Here is an 18,315-nt window from a genome sequence, read left to right as displayed (position 1 = left end):
GTTTCGTTTGAGTCTTCAGCTTACTGATCTGTGAAACCCCGATTCACACTGGCACCATCTTCCATCCGTCAAAACGCTGCTGAGAGCATAAAGTTACGTTTTGGTGTGAATTGTGAAATGTTCACAATTTTAAATATACTATATTATTGGCTATAATAAAACAATCCATAAATGTACAATAAACATTACTCTTTGGACTTCTTAAAAAATGCAGAAGCTCTGTTTGGAAGTTGGTTTGTTCAAGCATTTTCCGAACAATCTCTAGAAGATTTTTCAGTTTGATCCGCTTTGCTTGCAGATATAATACTAAAGCACCATTTGGATCTGTCCCGGTCGATAATAAAATAATTATTTCGTAACCTCCGCATATCCGCAGTACTATCAAGCCAAATTTTTATAGCGAGATTTTCATCAATGCAGTCCACCGTGGTCCAACCAATGTCTCTACTGCTGAAGAAAGGGAAAGCATGGACATGGGGCCAAGAGCAACAAGACGCACAGTACTCGCCTGCCCAGACTTCAATGTCAAATTCTCCCTGCAGACAGACGCGAGCCACCTTTGAGTGGGTGCAGTCCGCACCTAAGAGATCGAAGGCAAAGAGCGGGTCATCGCGTACGTCAATCGGAGCCTCAACAAAGCTGAGGAAAGCTACTCCGCCACCAATAAAAACCGATCCGAAAACTGCTATGCTACCTCGAAGGCTACCGATTCGACGTGATCACCGACTACCTCCCACAAAAGTGGCTGAATACCTTCGAAGGCCCGTATGGTACCGTAGCAAGGTGGGCGCTCGAGCTATCAGAACGTAGTCGCAAACGCGCTATCGAGACAACCATTGGAAACCCTCTCACGCATCGATGAGGAAGACCATGCGACCTGGTGTGACCATTACCACGGTCCAAGCACGGGAACACCATCCTGATGGTTTTCCTCGACACTTTCTCAAAGTGGGTCGAACTGGTGCCACTCAAGAAGGCGACAACAGCAAATGTCGAGCGAGCGTTCAGAGAACGGATACTAAGCAGTTTCGGCGTGGCCAAACTATTCGCATGCGACGACGGGACCCAGTTCACCAGCCGATCATTCAAAACAATCCTACGGACCGCGGGCGTTAAGCTGCCCATGAGCTACATGGGACGAACTCCTACCCGAGATGTCACTGGCAATCAAATCAAGCGTCTCCGAGACTACCGGATTCAGCCCCGCGTTCCTCCTGCAAGGAAGGGAACCCCGGCTCGACGGCGCCCCATACGACGAAGTCACGCCCGGGACAGGAAGCCCTCCAGAGACGACCACCAGCAAAGCAACGAGGCTGAAAGAAGTATTCGCCATCATCCGGAACAACATCCATAGAGCCGGCCAAGAGAAAGGGAGACATTACAACCACCGCCGGCGATTATGGCGCCACGCCATCGGATCATTGGTATTGTTACGCCAAGACCACCTCTCGAACGCCGCCCAAGGCTTCGCAGCAAAACTAGCCCCCAAATTCGATGGCCCCTACTGGGTCAAAAGTTTTCCGTCACCGAATATCACCAAATTACAATATTGCGAAGCAGAAAGTCGCGAATATCAACGACCTGAGGGAATTACGCGATCACGAGTCCGAAGAACCCACTGACCTACAAAAGAGCGCTGACGTCAACAAGAGAGGTAACGTAACGCTCACTTGACGTCACGACCACGCGCCCTCAAATCCACTGACGAAGCGAAGAGAACGCAGAAACTCCAACGCAGACCATAGAATGTATGACCAACGTATGATAAACCTAAGCCCCCCCCACACATAACTTCTCGACACGCGCCGACTCCAACATCTCTGTCCAAACACACCGGGTCACGCAGACTTCCCCCCCTCCGGATCAAGTGACCGATCCGAAAAGATGACACCGCGGAAGCTAGCGACGAACGCCAACACAAGAAGCGAAACCGGGTCAAAGCGAAAAGCAAACCCTACGCGGAAATACATTTTTGTGACCCCCGCTGACGCAGCAACAACAGGCGTATAAATAGACGCTGGCCAGAACCAGAAGACAGCTTACACAGAATCCCGGCTCCGAGTACAGACGTTGTACTAGAGCTTACGAAAGATACCGGCGATCAGTAGAGTTATCAAACTAGTCCAATTTAAATTGCTATGATATTCGTAATGAAGTATCTAATTATCAGAATAATATCCAATTGCGTAAGTTCATTCCAACTAGCCGAGGCACCGACACTACTCCACCCCAAGTCCACACACACCGTTTAACATACACGACGAGCAGCGCCCACTCCACCCCTGATCCACACTCACTAAGATAAGCCAACCCCGACGTTTCCCTCAAAGTTCCATCTACTTCTACACATTTCTTGTTGATTGACCCATGCACGTGACTGAGCTTACCCCAGCCTGAAATAGGTCCATCACATTACTTATAAACTAGGGGGAACGTTGTGAGTTGCTGCGGCGACCGCAACTCTACATTTACACCCGATACATAGTCAGTATGGCTACATTGAGCGACAATGTGTGCGTGCGGCAGAGACAGATCACGTGTCTGAACATGTCGTCGGGCGCTGCGTATCCACTGCAAATTAATTTGTTCCTTTTGGTTTTAAAAATGATCCGATCTGATCCAGCAATCTCATAGATACGGTCATTCTCTATGATTGTGCGTTTTTGTTTTTTTATCTTCAATATTGTGGATGCGGAAGCTGGTGGGGCGAAATTTGGAGATATACGTTTTATAGTGAGATCTAACAGGAGTGTGGATACCATTTTTGGTTACTCTAGCGTTAATAGTCTCTGAGATTTGTGAATACCCCCAGATTTTCGTCCTTGCGGACGGACAGACAGACAGGTCTCAATTGACTCGGCTATTGATGCTGATCAAGAATATATATAGGAATGTATATACGAATATATATGGACGTTGCACACATCCATTTTCACCACAAATATAATATACCCCCATACTCATTTTGAATATCGGGTATAATAAAACAATACACGTTGTTTTTATGACTATAATATAAGTCTTACAGATTGTAATTGTGGATTTTGTATTTTTTTTAAATCTGAAGCAATTACACACAAAATATACATAAGATTTGAATTATTTTATTAGAATGCTTTTACAATTCATCATGTTCACTCTGATCTTTGTCTGGCTTAGATTCATCCTTCTCATCTTCATCATCATCTTCCTCCTCGTCATCCTTATCAGAGGCCTTTTTCGCCTCCTCTTCATCTTTTTTTCTCTGGACTTCATCTTGAATCTCTTTCATTTTTTTTTCCCCAGCTTGAGTGTTTTTTACATTAGCTGCTGCGTTAAATGCCAACTCAATGTCATCGGTAATGAGGACATTATCAAATATGGTTCCAGATTTTACTTGCCATAAATCGAATCCTAATTTGCATATTTCCTTGCGTAAATAAAGCTTATTATCCGGTATATATTCAGGATTATCGATTTCAGGATGCTCCCAAGCACCTTTATAGTTGGGATTATCCAATTGTTTTGGTTGCCACTCCCCCTTATACTCAGGGTTATCTACCATAGGCGGCTCCCATTCACCATCCATTTCATCATCCCAATCTTCTGGTTTTGTAGCATCTGGGTCTGGTATATGTTCCGATTTATCCCAATCCTCAGGTTTCTTATCGTCGGGATCAGCAATTGTAGGCTGAATTGTAATAAATTAAAATAAAGTTTGAAAACTATATTAATACATATTGGAATGTAAGGCGTATGTTAAGAGCTATGAGCTAGGAATTCATACATATGTACTTTAAGTGTAATAGACTGTTGTGTTTAATGAAAACATGTTCATATGAATAAAAAAAAAAACAACACTAACGTGATTTAAATGACAGATGGGTGTGATTAGTTTTTGGTTTATATGACGTTTTATATTTGTATATACATACCTTATCATCCCAATCCTCCGGCTTCTTCGAATTAGGATCTTTAATTTTTTTTGGTGCTAAAAAGTCCCAATCATCCTCCAAGTTACCGGATTCCACTTTTTCGTTATCAATTAAGACTTCATAGGTGTTGTCAGGCCTTACAATAAGCGTGTAAAAATGAGTGTACACGTCATCCTTACATCTTACATCTTTGTTAATCAAGTGATTCTTTCCTTTGTAGCTAAAAATGACGTGGACTTTCTTTGTACCGGGTCCACAAATATCTGGCCCAAACATAATTTCGTAGGGTGACTCGCCGTGCATGTCTGTTTGGTCTAGGGAGCAGTCGAACAGTTTAACGTAACCACCCCCACAGTCAATATTTTGTTCATGTTTTACAGAAAATTGAACAACAAGAGGCTTATCTTCATTTGAAAATCCATCGAATTTCCGGGAAACAGCGTAGAAACGTGCATCCTGCGAAGTTTGAATGCCTATTGGAATATGTAAACGGACACAAGTATGTAGTTAATATATTTGTATACATATATATTAATGTGCGTATTCATAAAAACACATTTGGTGAGAATTTGCCTACGTGTTAATTTAAAAATATCATCATATTGATATGTATATGTTTGTAAAATGGTACATACCTTTGTCTGCTTCAGCATCGTTAAAGAATGAACCGGAAGAGTGGGCAAATTTTCCAAATTCCTTACCAGGATGCTTGCTATAAATCCACGTATCATCCCAATTTCCTGTCATAAAGTAATGAAAAGAATGAAAAACAATTCACAGGCGAAATAAGTAAAACCGCCGATTTATATACCATTATCAAATTTTTCCTCTAAATATATGTGTGCATTTATCAATCCGACTATTGCCAATAAGGCAAGAATTGTAATTCTATAACACATCGCGTTAATGTTCTCACTCAACTGAAATAAGTTCGTCCAGCAGATTTACTAAATGCCGGCAAGCTAGATATAACTGAAACAGAGCATTTATCTTTGAGAGTGTTAAAAAGAGATGGATATAAGACACTTCAAATTTTCGCTGGAGCGTTTTGATTGGGTACGATTAGACCAATAGCATTGGTCAACGTATGTCTTAATTTTAAATAATTTTCCAGTGTTGCTTTTGATACGCATTTTATAAATAGTATCTGGGGTATTCCCGTAAAAGTTGCAGCCTTATAACACTCTGCAGCTTCTACCCAAACCGACTTTTCCTCATTTGTTTTTTTTTTCATGGCGTGGGTTTCGTTAATTTTTATAATATGCTATTAATTTTTTAAGTTTTTATCCAGGTTGAGCTTTTTTTACATGACTTAATCTTATCCTAAATCTGGTTGTTTTGAACCTTGAAATTCTGAAAAGTTACATGCAGCTATAAATCCAACCTAAGACTTTTGTATCTTCATCTTACCGTCTGGGAGCATTCAAAGTCAAAATTAATCATTTTTGACAAATTTTTTCTTGATTTTCTTTAATAAGGCAGGAAAAATGGAAACAAATGATTTTCTATATATTTTTGTTTTTTTTTATAGGTACATTAATAAATAAGAATTGTTTGTAAAAACCTATGCATAAACAGCTTAGGTGCAGAACAAATGCCTTATTTTAACGTCAGATATCGCTCGGTGACTTCCCATCTGCAATTTTACCGTTCAAATAAAGGTCGTATTAATTCATGTAATACATGTATCTCGTTCCCTGAGTTTCTTCTGACGTCGTTACAATGGTAGATGAAGAATTTAAATTTGACAATGCGGCAAACTTTTTTTTATTAACAGCTCTGTAGTTTCCAAGGCATATTATCCAAATTTGCTAGTGTTCACTTCACTTAATCTATGAACGTACTCTTCATCAGTTCTTTTTCTGGTATTAATAGGTATTTTAATCATTGAACTAATATAATTTCTTTAAAAAGGATTTCCCATAGAGGGAAAAGGCTGGAATTTTTGACAGATGAGATGAGCATCTGAAAACTAAGCGAGGATATCTCGAGCATATTGCGAGCACACTTATAAATAGAGCTGATTCAATTTTCAACGGAGTTGTTTATGTTATGTTGATCGGCTGTTTTTTATGATTACTTTTGAACCGGTTTTTCACATCTTTCGAAATTTCCAATGGTTCCCCAAGATGTGCTATGTGTGCAAATGTTACGCATAAATTTTTTTTAAATGTTGAAAAAGGTCTTCTGAGCCTGGGTGTTTCCGTGCTTTCAAAGCAAACATGAAATACCGGAAAAGTATTAGTATTTTTTTCAAATATATTTAGAGTCAAGAATGTAGTCAGAATGCAGATCTTTGAACATCAAGCCACGTGTTGAGCTCATTTCTATTAAAGGCGGGACTTGAATTTTTATAGAACTAAATAGTTCAATTTCATTTTGTTTTTTTTTCTATTATAACATGGATACGATATCTTGCGGCTGGTTTAGTGAAATTCAGGCCGAGCTATGGCCTGGACAGGCATTTTCCTTGAAAGTAAAAAATGTCATTCATAAAGAAAAGTCAAAATACCAAGATATTCAAATAATTGAAACGTGAGTTATACATATGTATGCATGTGTAAAATATGCAGGGTCACCAGTCTTATAAGATGCTGTCGCATAGACGAAACAGAATCGAATAGTCAAATATCATCATGTATCATAATTTTGGCAGTTAATTAATTTTATTGAAAGAAAGAATGTACGAAACAAGTTAGGTGGATAACTGACAATAAGAAAATCTTAACTAAAAGATAATAAATCACGGTATCAATTTGATTAATGTGGTAATTTGGCAGCCTGGTTGTTTTCCAGTTCCAATATTTGGAACAAAACTTCCACTTATTGAAATATGTAAATATGAATATTAAGTTTTGCAATTGTATAACAAATATTCAACTGATCTGGTGTTATTTACCATCATCGTAAAATCCAAATTTCTAACCATTTACCTCAAACTTATTTATGTATATGTTTGATTTAATGCTTTCCTTAATGCTAAATGATTTCCTGCTGGCATAAGTAGGTAAAGTCCCATCATGACGCTATACGTCGTTTCGTAAGGTACAAAGGTGCTTTTCTAATCAGATCACTAAATTATATAGCGACTATTTATTTAAATATCCGGGTGAATTTTTAATCAAATTCATGGGTGACTTATTGGATGTAAACTATAATGTAAATGAATATTTAAATAAAAATCATCCCAAGGCCAAGGACTGAGCGGTGAAAGATCTTCATCTCCTGGCCGTAAGGAACATCGAGAACATCATATATTATTGCATTAGTGCCAACAACTTGCACACTTGCACGTGAGCGGTAGCGCAATACCTTCCTTTGCACTGTGCATCGGTTGGCCAAAGAAAATATAAATAGTAATAGTAAATTTATATACATATATTCTTAACGCGACAGTATTTCTACTCTTTGTTAATGCGCTAGTCACATGGAGTTCACATGGGCCATATCGAGCAGATCGCCGAATCTACATCCGATCGGATAATTATTATTGCCTTACGCGAACACATTTTCTGTCTCTCTCTCTCTCACACACTCTTCGTCGTGCAATGTGTGCGAATTTTGGCGTATGCCGCTGCTCTATGTGGAGCAGCGGCAACTTTTACCCTCGTTTTCATTTATATTCTGTTCTATCTGATTTTTAAATTATATTTTTGTTTCCGTTTTCAGTGAAACATATGGGAAGTGCTTAATATTGGATGGAATAATACAATGCACGTCAAGAGATGAATTTTCGTACCAGGAAATGATAGCATTTCTACCTCTTTTTTCTCATCCGAATCCAAAAAAAGTCTTGATTGTTGGTGGCGGCGATGGTGGCGTGGCGCGTGAAGTTGTAAAACATCCCTTGGTTGAAGAAGTACATCAAATAGAAATAGACGAACGCGTTGTGGAACTTTCAAAACAACATTTACCTGAAATGGCATGCGGGTTTAAGAGCGAAAAATTAAAGCTAACTATTGGCGATGGTTTTGAGTACATGAAAAAACATAAAAATGAATTTGATGTCATTATAACGGATAGCTCGGATCCAATTGGTCCAGCAGTAAGCTTGTTCAATGAAAGCTATTATAAATTAATGAAACATGCTTTAAAAGAAGATGGAATCGTGTGCTCTCAAGGAGGTAGTTTTTGGTTAGACTTGAGTTACATAAAAAAAACAATGTCTGGTTGCAAAGAGCACTTCGCAAAAGTTTCCTATGCCATAACTTCAGTTCCCTCTTACCCTTGTGGTCATATAGGTTTTGTTATAGGTTCTTTGAACAAAAATCAAAAGTTCATTAACTCTGTAAATAAAATAAAAAATTTTGATATCGAAGCGCTAAATTTAAAATACTATACACCGGAAGTACATGATGCAGCTTTTGCATTGCCACGATGGGTACAGAAAAGCTTAATGTCGGACATAATTTAAATTTGAAACTTATAGCCAAAATATCAATATGTACTTCCTTATTGATAATGTTATGTATAAATAAAAGTTGAAATATTTCAACCACGAAAGCCCAAGTTCTTTCATATCCGTACTATACGGCCTGAGGGGTCTCTAACTACCAGAGTAGTCTCTTATCATGATCACGGCAGACGCCAATTGATTTTCGTGGTTGTTTATCCCAGCGAAAGCAGCCAGCCCAGCGACAACAACGAAGCAGTGACAACCGCAAGAGAGGAAGACGAAGTCCAGCAACAACAGAGAAGCACCAGTAACCGAAAGAAGGGAAGAGGCGAGGCCCAGAAAGAACTGTAAGCGATAAGACAAGCCAGCCACAGCAACGCCATGCCAGCAGGGGATCAAGAGAGAGCAGAACGCAGCCACAAAGCCACACGGCAGCAGCAGAAAGGAATGCTGAATGCACGGAAGCTGCTGAACGGTACGATAGGTAGGGATTTAAGAAAAAAACAATTAAAGAACACAATGAACAAACAATCTCGCCGCCAACTGTCCGTATCCATTGGCTGGGGAAACCGGGTATCAGACGACTTGTCTCTTCTCCTTAACCTTACACTACTTGCCTGAGTAGTCTCCGTTGTGATTCGCATTCTGAATAGGAACCCGAAGGTGCAATCCGGCGATTACCTAAGCGCTCTCGATGATGCCTGTCGGTGTCCGCGATGATCCCCGTAATACGTAGTACCATAGGATCCCGAAGGTGCTATCCGGCGATTGCCTAAGCCCTCTCGGTGATGCCTGTCGGCGTCCCCGCATGATCCCAGAATCTATATTTCGGTAGGATCTCGAAGGTGCTATCCGGCGATTGCCTAAGTAATCTCGGTGATACCTGTCGGCATCTCAGTGTGGTCGCGATCCCCGTAACAATCCATGATAGATCCCGAGGGTGCTGACCGCCGATTGCCTAAGCGCGTTCGGGGGTGCCTGTCGGTGCCCCAAGGTGGCCGCCGCACCCTGTGGTAACCCAGAGTCGGATTTTCCCCGCAGGAGCAGCCTGGCCGCCGTCCCGATACTCGGGGATGCCTGCCGGTCTGATTTCCTTCCTTTAACGGAACGGGTGGACCAGCGGATTCTCCGCGAGCGCCGTCCGGTGACTGCATAAGTGCCCTCGGTAAAATTCGCCGGAATCCCCCTACGACTCTCTACGGGCTTCAAAGCTGGCCACCCCCTCTCGGAGGAGCCACTTAGTTATTTCATGGAGCATTTTTGGAGCACCCATCCTGTTTGCGTGTGCGCCTTCTAGCCAATGTCCTGTAAGGGAACGTATGGCTTCGCGGTTTAGTTTTTGTTCGAATTTGATGTTTTTGATAAGTGATGGATGATTCCCATGATTTAAAATCCTTTAGTCTAGCCATTTTATATTCCAATGCTCTAATTTCAAATTGCTTTCGTTTTTTATTTAAAAACAAAGTTTCTCGTTCTTTTCTTAGCATGGCCCATTCCTGAAGTTCTTGCCTCTCCAATTCCTTTTCTATTTCCGATTTTTTATCTTCTTTGATCTTTAGACGCGACTCCTCTTGGCAGAATTTTTGTAATGTTCCAATAAGAGATCCAAACATGCGACGATTTCGAGCTATTGACTCGGAATCTGTTCCTTGAGCTTCAACAACTTCTTTTCTAGATGGTAATTCCCGAATTACACGAGAGTTAATCCTTGGCGACCGAGTTTCGCTCTCGTCTACAGAGAAACGCTTATCTTTAAATGATCTTTAGTTATGATAACTATTTTTGGCTTCATCGGCGTGTTTGCATTTCTCAATTCTAAAAGTATATAAAAAGAGAAAAATATTTGTTTTATACACAAATCAACCATATAATAGGCATATATACATATACCTCAACTCCTTTGGTACGCGACCTCATTTAATATAATAAGGGACTGCTTAGCTAGGATAAGTTTTTTCTCTACATCATCAACAGATGATAAACAGAAATTTTACCATTGTTCTTAAGTAGCTAGTAAGCTCAAATGGTTTCTCTATATATCTTTCTGGAATGCGAATGGCATTTCACAGCACAAGTACGAGCTCTTGCAGTTCCTCGATCAACATGACATTTCAACAACGCCATGCTCATTTCCGGTATATCTACAGGTCGCATCCATTCATATCGAAACTCAAAGCGGTTACTTAAACCAAGCCGCGTTTTGCGTTTCTGCGATTGCGAATCACAATTTGCAAAATTCTTCGACCTATTAGGCGACCGCTTTATTGCAGCTGGTGACTATGGCAAGCACACCCATTGGGGATCTCGACTTAGCAACCCAAAAAGACGACAACTATATAATGCTATAACCACACCACGAAACAAGCTTGTCTATATTTCTCCGGGCGGGCTTACATATTGGCTCACAGATACATATTTATCCATGATTGTTTTTCTGTTACAAGAAAGCTGAAGGCTTTATATATAAAGCACCACATATACGTGTGGATCACTAAACGGATCTATCATCGGATCACTCGCATTAGTGTCTATAATGTCACTGGAGTGCCAAAACATTCCACTCCAGTCATATTCACAGACATATTGAAGAGTTGCTTCGCGATAAGAGTAGGCTTCGGCGAGAATGGCAAGCCCATAGATCACCTGCCTCAAAGGAGCGGTTAAAATTAGCCAGCCGTTTACTACGCAAAGCTCTAGACGTTAAGAAAAAGCTCCCCAACCATTGTCGTAAAAATCGGCCAGTATGGCCGACCGTAGCCAGGAAGCGCACCTCTGAGCATTGCAAACTAGGCAGGAAGGGGTTCAGCGTGGTCACACGTTCCCTTATAGGACATTGACCAGTAGGCGATCACACAGAGACGAAGAGAGGAAAAGACGGTGGAACACCTGTTCGGCGCCTGCCCGGCTCTCAACAGAAGAAGGCTACAATATCTGGGCATGCCATGTTGCATCTACATTTTGATTTCAAATGCTGAATTCTGATAAGCGCATGTTACGAACATTTTCGCTGTTCTGCGCAATATTTTATTTCTAACCAAATCGGAGAGCGTCAGCAGATAGCACGAAAACGAAGTTTGTTGCCCTGATCAATTATTTCAGAGCCAAATTTGACATTGGGACAAAAAAACTATTTATAAAGAAGGCACATGCTAAATAGCCCTGGTTATGGTGTCAAATTAATGTTAATGCATCAATAAATCATGTTTTTTTTTTCAACTAAGATTAGTTTTGTTTTATAAAAAGCCGCCTACTTTTCATTTTGGGGGAAAAAAAAGTTTCCTTTTTGAAAAAAGAGAAATCTTCCGCTTTGTGAAAACGGGAGAACCAATGTATGTGTTGTAAGAAGTAAGTCGGAAAATGTTTGGGAAAGTGAAAACCGGAGCCTGCCTGTAAATACTGAAATCAGCCGAGCTTTATGGCATCCCGAACACTTTAACCGAAAGAAGAGCTGAAAGTGGAGATAAACTAAAGAATCTTTCAATATTTAGATCTGAGCTCTTTTAAGCAAGCATCATCTGATCTGATCTGATAGCTATACGACAGTCTGTTTCAATTCAACTATTTTCTGAGTTTAATTACAACATATTTCTGTTATATTAAAAAATCATTTTTTGGGTTTGAGTAAATTATGTCGACATTACATATCATAAATCAACCTCAGGAACAATCAGTTAAAATACGATCTGTTCCGAGAAAAACTTTTGTTTTGGGGATCAAAACAAATAATAAAAGATTCTATTTTATTGACACCAACCAAATTCCTCCTGGTAATTATTGAATTAAAAATAATGTCTTTGTCTAAATGTATCCTCAATTGAATCAATAGATTGGTTAGAAATAACATAGTTTGTTAAGCTGATAGAGCCCTATTTTAACCACATATTAGTCGGACATATTTGAGGTCTTAAATGGAAAAATGGGTAAATCCCAACTCCGAACCGTTACTAACATATCTACATGTTCAGACGATTTACTAAATTCCACAATAATGGTTATTTGAAGAACTGAGAGCTACAAGAAAAAAACAATTTTGTTCAAAATGAGGCTGATCAATGTTAATTTTTATTGAACTTACATTTTCTAATTATGTAAATTCACTTCCCATCTCATCATATTGTTCTTCATAGATGCTTTCGTCAATTTCGTTATCTTCCTGCATTTTTATGTAATTTATACGTTCCAAGTCCCGTAGCTCTGCGTGTAGTTCTTCACGTCTGCTTTGAATAAAACACTCTACATAATTTTTACATTCAAGTAAGAGTTTTTCAGTACGCGCGGTGTGCGTTTGTGGGCGAAAAAATAAGTGCGGTTTAGTTTTTGTTCTAATTTGATGTTTTTGATAAGTGATGGATGATTCCCATGATTTAAAATCCTTTAGTCTAGCCATTTTATATTCCAATGCTCTAATTTCAAATTGCTTTCGTTTTTTATTTAAAAACAAAGTTTCTCGTTCTTTTCTTAGCATGGCCCTTTCCTGAAGTTCTTGCCTCTCCAGTTTCTTTTCTATTTCAGCTTTTTTATCTTCTTTGATCTTTAGACGCGACTCCTCTTGGCAGAATTTTTGTAATGTTCCAATAAGAGATCCAAACATGCGACGATTTCGAGCTATTGACTCGGAATCTGTTCCTTGAGCTTCAACAACTTCTTTTCTAGATGGTAATTCCCGAATTACACGAGAGTTAATCCTTGGCGACCGAGTTTCGCTCTCGTCTACAGAGAAACGACCATCTGCATAATTCGAATCAAACATACGACGCTTATCTTTAAATGATCTTTCGTTATGATCACTCTTTTTGGCTTCATCGGCATGTTTGTATTTCTCAATTCTAAAAGTATATAAAAAGAGACAAATATTTGTTTTATACACAAATCAACAATATAATAGCCATATATACATATACCTCAACTCCTTTGGTACTCGACCAACAAATCGACGAATATTATCATTTAATACAATAAGGGACTGCTTAGCTAGGATAAGTTTCTTCTCTACATCATCAACAGATGATAAACAGCAATCATTTACCATTGTTCTTAAATAGTTGAATATTTAAAAAAAAAGTTAAAAGTATCTATAATGGTTAGAGATGTTTGTTGAGCTGTTTCTGTAGTTAGTCGATATGCTATATCGATAATCATTTAACTTAAAGACATAACTAAGTGAAGTTTTTCCATCCATTTGGAACAGTGGAAAAAGCGCAAAATATATTGATTTTGTTACAGATTTAAAATCCCGATTCACACTGGTACTATTTACCATCTACATATCTTCCTCAAAAAGCAGCTGATGATCATAAAATTACAAAGTTTTTGCTTGAATTGGGAAACATCCACAATTTTAATTGGCTCTGCACACTGAACCCATCCCGGGGGACCGGTGGAGTTGTCATACATATGAACATCTACCATCCGTCAAAAAGCAGCTGATAAGCATAAAATTTGGTCTGTATTGTGAAATTTTCACAATTTTAGATTATTAAATTGCTTATAATAATAAAAATTCAAATTCGTTACTCTTTGGACTACCTTAAAAATTACAGCAGCTCTGTTTGGAAGTTAGTTTGGCCTTGGCTGCTCGAAATTTGCTGGAGTATCCCTCGCTTTGTTTCCATTTACTTATCCTGTAATTTCTGCTGCTTTTTCTGGACTTCAGGCAAAAAAAATTGACAAAAACGTTAACTGCAATGAGCAGCTAAATACGATAGAATTCTTTCTTGAGTTTGTCAACTCTGAGCAAAATGATGTGGCTTGGCGAAAAGCGTCGCGCGCCGCATACAAGATTTTTGAAAATTACGATCACAGCTCACTTCTTTCTCAAGGTATAATAATAACGAGTAAAGTAATGGGATCAGCCGATGCCGTACTGCCATTTGTCAACAAATGCAATGAACTTCCGCGAGCTAGGCTAAATTTGCGTATGATGACAAGAAACCAACCAACCAAGAAGCAACCCTCCATGTCAATCATGGAGTAATACCATGGGGTAAAAAGGGGAAGAAACCTCGTTCTCTTTCGTAGTGACCAGACGTGTTTTTGTTTTGCGCTCTGCTTCTTTTCCATTTATTATTATACAAATACAGTGTTTTTCAAAATAAACCATGATAAAATCCCCACTTAACCAACAGAAAAAAATCAGTTCTTTAACGCGAGTGCATGCCTATTGTTTTCATAAAAACTTAATTTTTGATGTTAATTCTGTGCGTTGGTTAATCGTGTGATTGTGTTGCTTTAAGTACGCTCATGCTGAGTTAAGCCCGCTCTTATCCCGTAGCCTTTGCTTTAGCTACTTCAGGCAACTATCGGACCGTTTAAAGGACTTGAGGTTACTAATGGAATTTTATGAGCTATAGCCCATTAGTAATATTTTTAAAGTCTGGTTCTTAATTGTACCAATTGTTTACTGAGGAACAGAATTCGTAATTCACAAAGAAACATATCATTTATTTTTCTTTTAAAATTTACTTTAATTTGAACTATAGATATCTCTACCACAAACTAGTATTATTTTATTTCGTTATCTCACGTTTCAACAAATACTTGAACAAATACTTCTTTTCGACGAAAGATTACCGTTCTGCTTGTTTGTTTATTTTTTAAAACGAGAGTTTGCCACTCTGCCTATTTTTATAACCGCTGCTCAAAATGAGTATTTGATTTTTGGTGAAAGAAGATGTGTGTAACGTCCAGAAGGAAGCGTTTCCGACCCCATAAAGTATATACATATATTTTTGATCAGCATCAATAGCCGAGTTGATAGAACACTGTCTGTCCATCCGTCCCTATGAGCACATAGTGCTCAGAGACTTCACATCGACGAACATCGACCATCCATTTCGGCGATGGTCCGTAATGTTTTGCCCTTCCAAAAATTTCCCAGTTAGTCCACCATCCATTTTCGATGTTCCTAAACCGCACGTTTCTATGCAATAGTCAGCCAATGGTTTTCAAATGCAACCATAAAAAGCAATGAATGGCAATAAAAAATTGTTCGCGCCTAGACATATTTCAAATCTTAATTCGAATTTTAAATCGTCGACTGAATAAACAAGAAAAAATAAAACAGACACAATAAAGAAAGAGAGACCTGAAATTGGTTGTAATAAGTAAACCTATATACATTTATTATTAGTATTAAATAAATAAAAATACACAAAAGTCGAAATGGACTGCATATATAGAATATCTCGCAATAAACTTTTGGCATGATAGTACTGTGGATTGGCGGGGGCCCCAAATAATTCCGTTTGTGACGACCGGTAGAGATCCAACTACGGCTCTAGTATTATTTCTGCAAACATGGCACCGCACCAAAGCGGATTACCCTGGAAAATCTGGAAGAAATTTCTCGGAAAATGCTTGAAGTCCAGAAGGAGCAGCAAAAATTACAGGATGAGCAAATGGAAACAAAGCGAGGGATACTCCAGCAAATTTCGAGCAGCCAAGGCAAAACCAACTTCCAATCAGAGCTGCTACAATTTTTAAGGTAGTCCAAAGAGTAACGCCTATTTTATATATTTATATTTCAATAATATAAGCAATTTACTAATCTAAAATTGTGAGAATTTCACAATTCAGACCAAATTTTATGCTCATAAGCTGCTTTTTGTCGGTTGGTAGATGGTGGTCGGTGCTAGAGTAAATCGGGGTTTCACATCTTTAAAAAAAATACCACCCGACCCCAGGGATGTGCTCAGTGTGCAAAGCCAATAAGACTTAGTAGTTAATTCGAAGAGCAAGTGGCAAGAGCGGGTGCGGCTGCGGGTAACGTTCCGCTAGCCCAGAAACTCGGGGCTGCTGCGCAATATACCGCCCGCGCATAAGCCGCGGCAGCAGATTGTTTAATCGTCTGCCCTTGGGTTAATATCAAGATTTACTTTTTTGTAGGTACATATGTATGCATATGTACATAGATTCTCTAAAACTTCCGATCAAGGAACAATAACTTTCACATTGACTAAATAAATTCGTTACTTCTATTTTATTTGGCCCAACCGAAAGCAATTTATGTATATATTCATGTATGTTATCTTATGTTTGATGTAATTTATCCAAATTATTATACACATATTTTTTTTAAATACTCTTGTAACAGTGTGATATCAGAAAAGTCTGCACACCAAATTAGTTTGCTCTAGCTCTTATAGAGAAGTTTATACAGACGAACAGATTGACAAAAAGGTGGATAAGATGGCTATGTGTATGTATGTATGTACATATGTATGTATATCGACTCGTTTATTGACGCCGATCAAGAAAATGTATGTACATATGTATGTATATGCATATATACATACATATGTGTATCTTGATATCTCGATATCCTATGATGACTACTATTTCTATTCAAACAATATTTTCAGTGAACATATCATAAGCATACATATGTATGTACATATACCGATGTATATATGTACATAGTACAAGGGTCATGTTGCAACGCTTACATCAAAAGCTCAACTTTGGCGCGTGCGCCAACTTGCAAGCTTTTTGGTCCTCGCTTGCAGGTGTAATGCTATTGAGAATTTACATGTTTAGTTTCCCTTCGCGGTTTGAAAAGAACTAAAATAACTTTCTGACATTGGAATATAGTTTCAGCTTTAGTGTCAGTTAAAATAATATAATTATATGTATTTTATTTATTTGAACTATTCTCGTGCTATATACACTTTTATGTAAATGTTTATATTAAAAAAGGCGAAATGTTTTCCAGACATTAAAATTGGGAACAATTTCAAAAAGAATGCATACAAAACTCAAAATAACCAAATAGCTCAAGAGGTAATAATTTTCAGTGTGAAACGATATGCACTTATTTATGTATGTATGTACATACATACATGTATTAAGTAAAATAAATATTTTAACTGTAGTTTATCTACATAAGCATTTACTTATGTACATACATACATTCCGTGCATCTAAACTAGTTGTTCACGTATAAATATAAATGTACATGTGTATATCCATATGTATGTTTCTTTACGTGTATATAAGTGTCCTTATCTGTAAAAAAAAATGATGTTGATAACAGTGGAATAAATCATGTAAATGGAATTTATTTAAAGTTCTAGTGTAGGATTAATAAACAACAAAAGACCTAAAGCTACAAATATAAATGTTTAATCCAAAGTACCCAGAATGGTATACAAAATGGATCTATTACTACTGTTAATATTAACATTTCAACAAATAAGATACAACATTGGAAGCAAAGATGGTAAGTCTGAGATAAAAATCTATATTGTAGAATATAAATACATATACATATAGATTAAATGGTGCTAAAATGTGAGACTGCTTATTTTAAACATTCCAAAAGGGTATCGTACAATTTTTGTTTCATGTAAATACATGTATGTATGCATGTATATAACGGAATGTGTGGAAAGAGTATAGACGGACTGCAGGAATATATTGAATAAGTTACATAAATCATAAGATTACATACATGTGTACATACATACATACATACATATATTCATAGATTGACACTATAACTACTATTCGACTGCTCTGAAATAAAAAGCCACCGCTGATCGAGATTAATATACATATTCCATCAGATTCAAGTCCATTCCAGATTTGGTCACAAAAAGCGCCTCCGTTATTCGACTGATAAGCGGCAGACGCGTCTGGAGACGGATACGAAAATTAATTTTGCGTTTTGTCTCTCATGCTATCTCATTCTTCGCAGCAAAGTTAGCAAAGTTCAATGTCAAAGAACTATAAGCGTTGTTCACCAACACGTACAGATGTTTTAAACCAGCCAAATTATGATTCTCAAGCTTATATATAAATATTTATTTTTTAGCCCAACTCTAATTTTGGCTCTGAAATAATTTTTTAGGGCAACGGCACTTTTCGTTTTCGTGCTAACAGCTACGCAGCTCGATTCGGTTATCGCATTAGCACAAAGTTGAGCGTAAAAGATCGGATTGTGCTCGTAACTTGCTCGTAACAGAACATCTGGGTAAAGACAGCTGTTAAAATTTAAAAGACGACAAT

The 18,315-nt window shown here is 38.2% G+C and overlaps 5 protein-coding genes across 7 annotated transcripts in view; 2 read left to right on the top strand and 3 right to left on the bottom strand.

The window, feature by feature from the left end:
- Positions 1 to 3,029: 3,029 nt before the first annotated feature.
- Positions 3,030 to 4,828, bottom strand: LOC6591857 (calreticulin). The gene is made up of 4 exons (XM_002016755.2): positions 4,726 to 4,828; positions 4,550 to 4,654; positions 3,915 to 4,387; positions 3,030 to 3,670 (listed from the first exon to the last, which is right to left on the bottom strand). Exons 1-4 carry the CDS (start codon positions 4,811 to 4,813, stop codon positions 3,119 to 3,121), a joined length of 1,218 nt encoding a protein of 405 aa, XP_002016791.1. The 5' UTR covers positions 4,814 to 4,828; the 3' UTR covers positions 3,030 to 3,118.
- A 1,433-nt stretch (positions 4,829 to 6,261) lies between these two features.
- Positions 6,262 to 8,417, top strand: LOC6591819 (spermidine synthase). Its single transcript, XM_002016754.2, has 2 exons — positions 6,262 to 6,449; positions 7,584 to 8,417. Exons 1-2 carry the CDS (start codon positions 6,316 to 6,318, stop codon positions 8,326 to 8,328), a joined length of 879 nt encoding a protein of 292 aa, XP_002016790.2. The 5' UTR covers positions 6,262 to 6,315; the 3' UTR covers positions 8,329 to 8,417.
- Positions 8,418 to 9,498: 1,081 nt separating this feature from the next.
- On the bottom strand, positions 9,499 to 10,227 carry LOC113565759 (pinin-like). The gene is given in 2 exon segments (XM_026988850.1): positions 9,499 to 10,125; positions 10,223 to 10,227. Coding segments are annotated over 2 exon segments (573 nt in total). The 3' UTR covers positions 9,499 to 9,557.
- LOC6591818 (pinin) lies at positions 10,066 to 13,352 on the bottom strand. Of its 3 annotated transcripts, none has more exons than XM_026994966.1 (3): positions 13,212 to 13,352; positions 12,386 to 13,136; positions 10,066 to 10,125 (listed from the first exon to the last, which is right to left on the bottom strand). In XM_026994966.1, the coding sequence occupies exons 1-2, from the start codon at positions 13,337 to 13,339 to the stop codon at positions 12,395 to 12,397; spliced, it is 870 nt and encodes a 289-aa protein (XP_026850767.1). In that variant the 5' UTR covers positions 13,340 to 13,352; the 3' UTR covers positions 10,066 to 10,125; positions 12,386 to 12,394. The 3 variants fall into 3 exon arrangements, with proteins under 3 accessions (XP_026850767.1, XP_026850768.1, XP_002016789.1); XM_026994967.1 differs by lacking the exon at positions 10,066 to 10,125 and adding an exon at positions 12,049 to 12,321; XM_002016753.2 differs by lacking the exon at positions 10,066 to 10,125 and having other exon boundaries at positions 12,353 to 13,136.
- Positions 13,353 to 17,448: 4,096 nt separating this feature from the next.
- Positions 17,449 to 18,315, top strand: part of LOC6591694 (protein turtle) — a 40,102-nt gene continuing 39,235 nt past the window's right edge. The window contains exon 1 of the mRNA XM_002016750.2: positions 17,449 to 17,527. Within this exon, the coding sequence (XP_002016786.2) occupies positions 17,449 to 17,527 (79 nt within the window). The remainder of the gene's footprint in view (positions 17,528 to 18,315) is intronic.

This window comes from Drosophila persimilis, unplaced genomic scaffold (genome assembly GCF_003286085.1).
Source record: "Drosophila persimilis strain 14011-0111.01,24,50 unplaced genomic scaffold, DperRS2 tig00000000-arrow-pilon, whole genome shotgun sequence".
NCBI lineage: Eukaryota > Metazoa > Arthropoda > Insecta > Diptera > Drosophilidae > Drosophila > Drosophila persimilis.
Note: the sequence above shows the minus strand (reverse complement) of the source record. Positions and strands in the feature narration are given on the sequence as shown.

Bases quoted from the DNA above. Each gene is read 5' to 3' on its own strand.
- LOC6591857 (XM_002016755.2), bottom strand. From the start codon at position 4,813: ATGTGTTATAGAATTACAATTCTTGCCTTATTGGCAATAGTCGGATTG. The intron at 4,655-4,725 runs GTATATAAATCG...ACTTTATGACAG, and splicing joins AGAGGAAAAATTTGATAATG to GAAATTGGGATGATACGTGG. The intron at 4,388-4,549 runs GTATGTACCATT...ATATTCCAATAG, and splicing joins CGATGCTGAAGCAGACAAAG to GCATTCAAACTTCGCAGGAT.
- LOC6591818 (XM_026994966.1), bottom strand. From the start codon at position 13,339: ATGGTAAATGATTGCTGTTTATCATCTGTTGATGATGTAGAGAAGAAA. The intron at 13,137-13,211 runs GTATATGTATAT...ATATACTTTTAG, and splicing joins CGAGTACCAAAGGAGTTGAG to AATTGAGAAATACAAACATG.
- LOC6591819 (XM_002016754.2), top strand. From the start codon at position 6,316: ATGGATACGATATCTTGCGGCTGGTTTAGTGAAATTCAGGCCGAGCTA. The intron at 6,450-7,583 runs GTGAGTTATACA...TTCCGTTTTCAG, and splicing joins GATATTCAAATAATTGAAAC to TGAAACATATGGGAAGTGCT.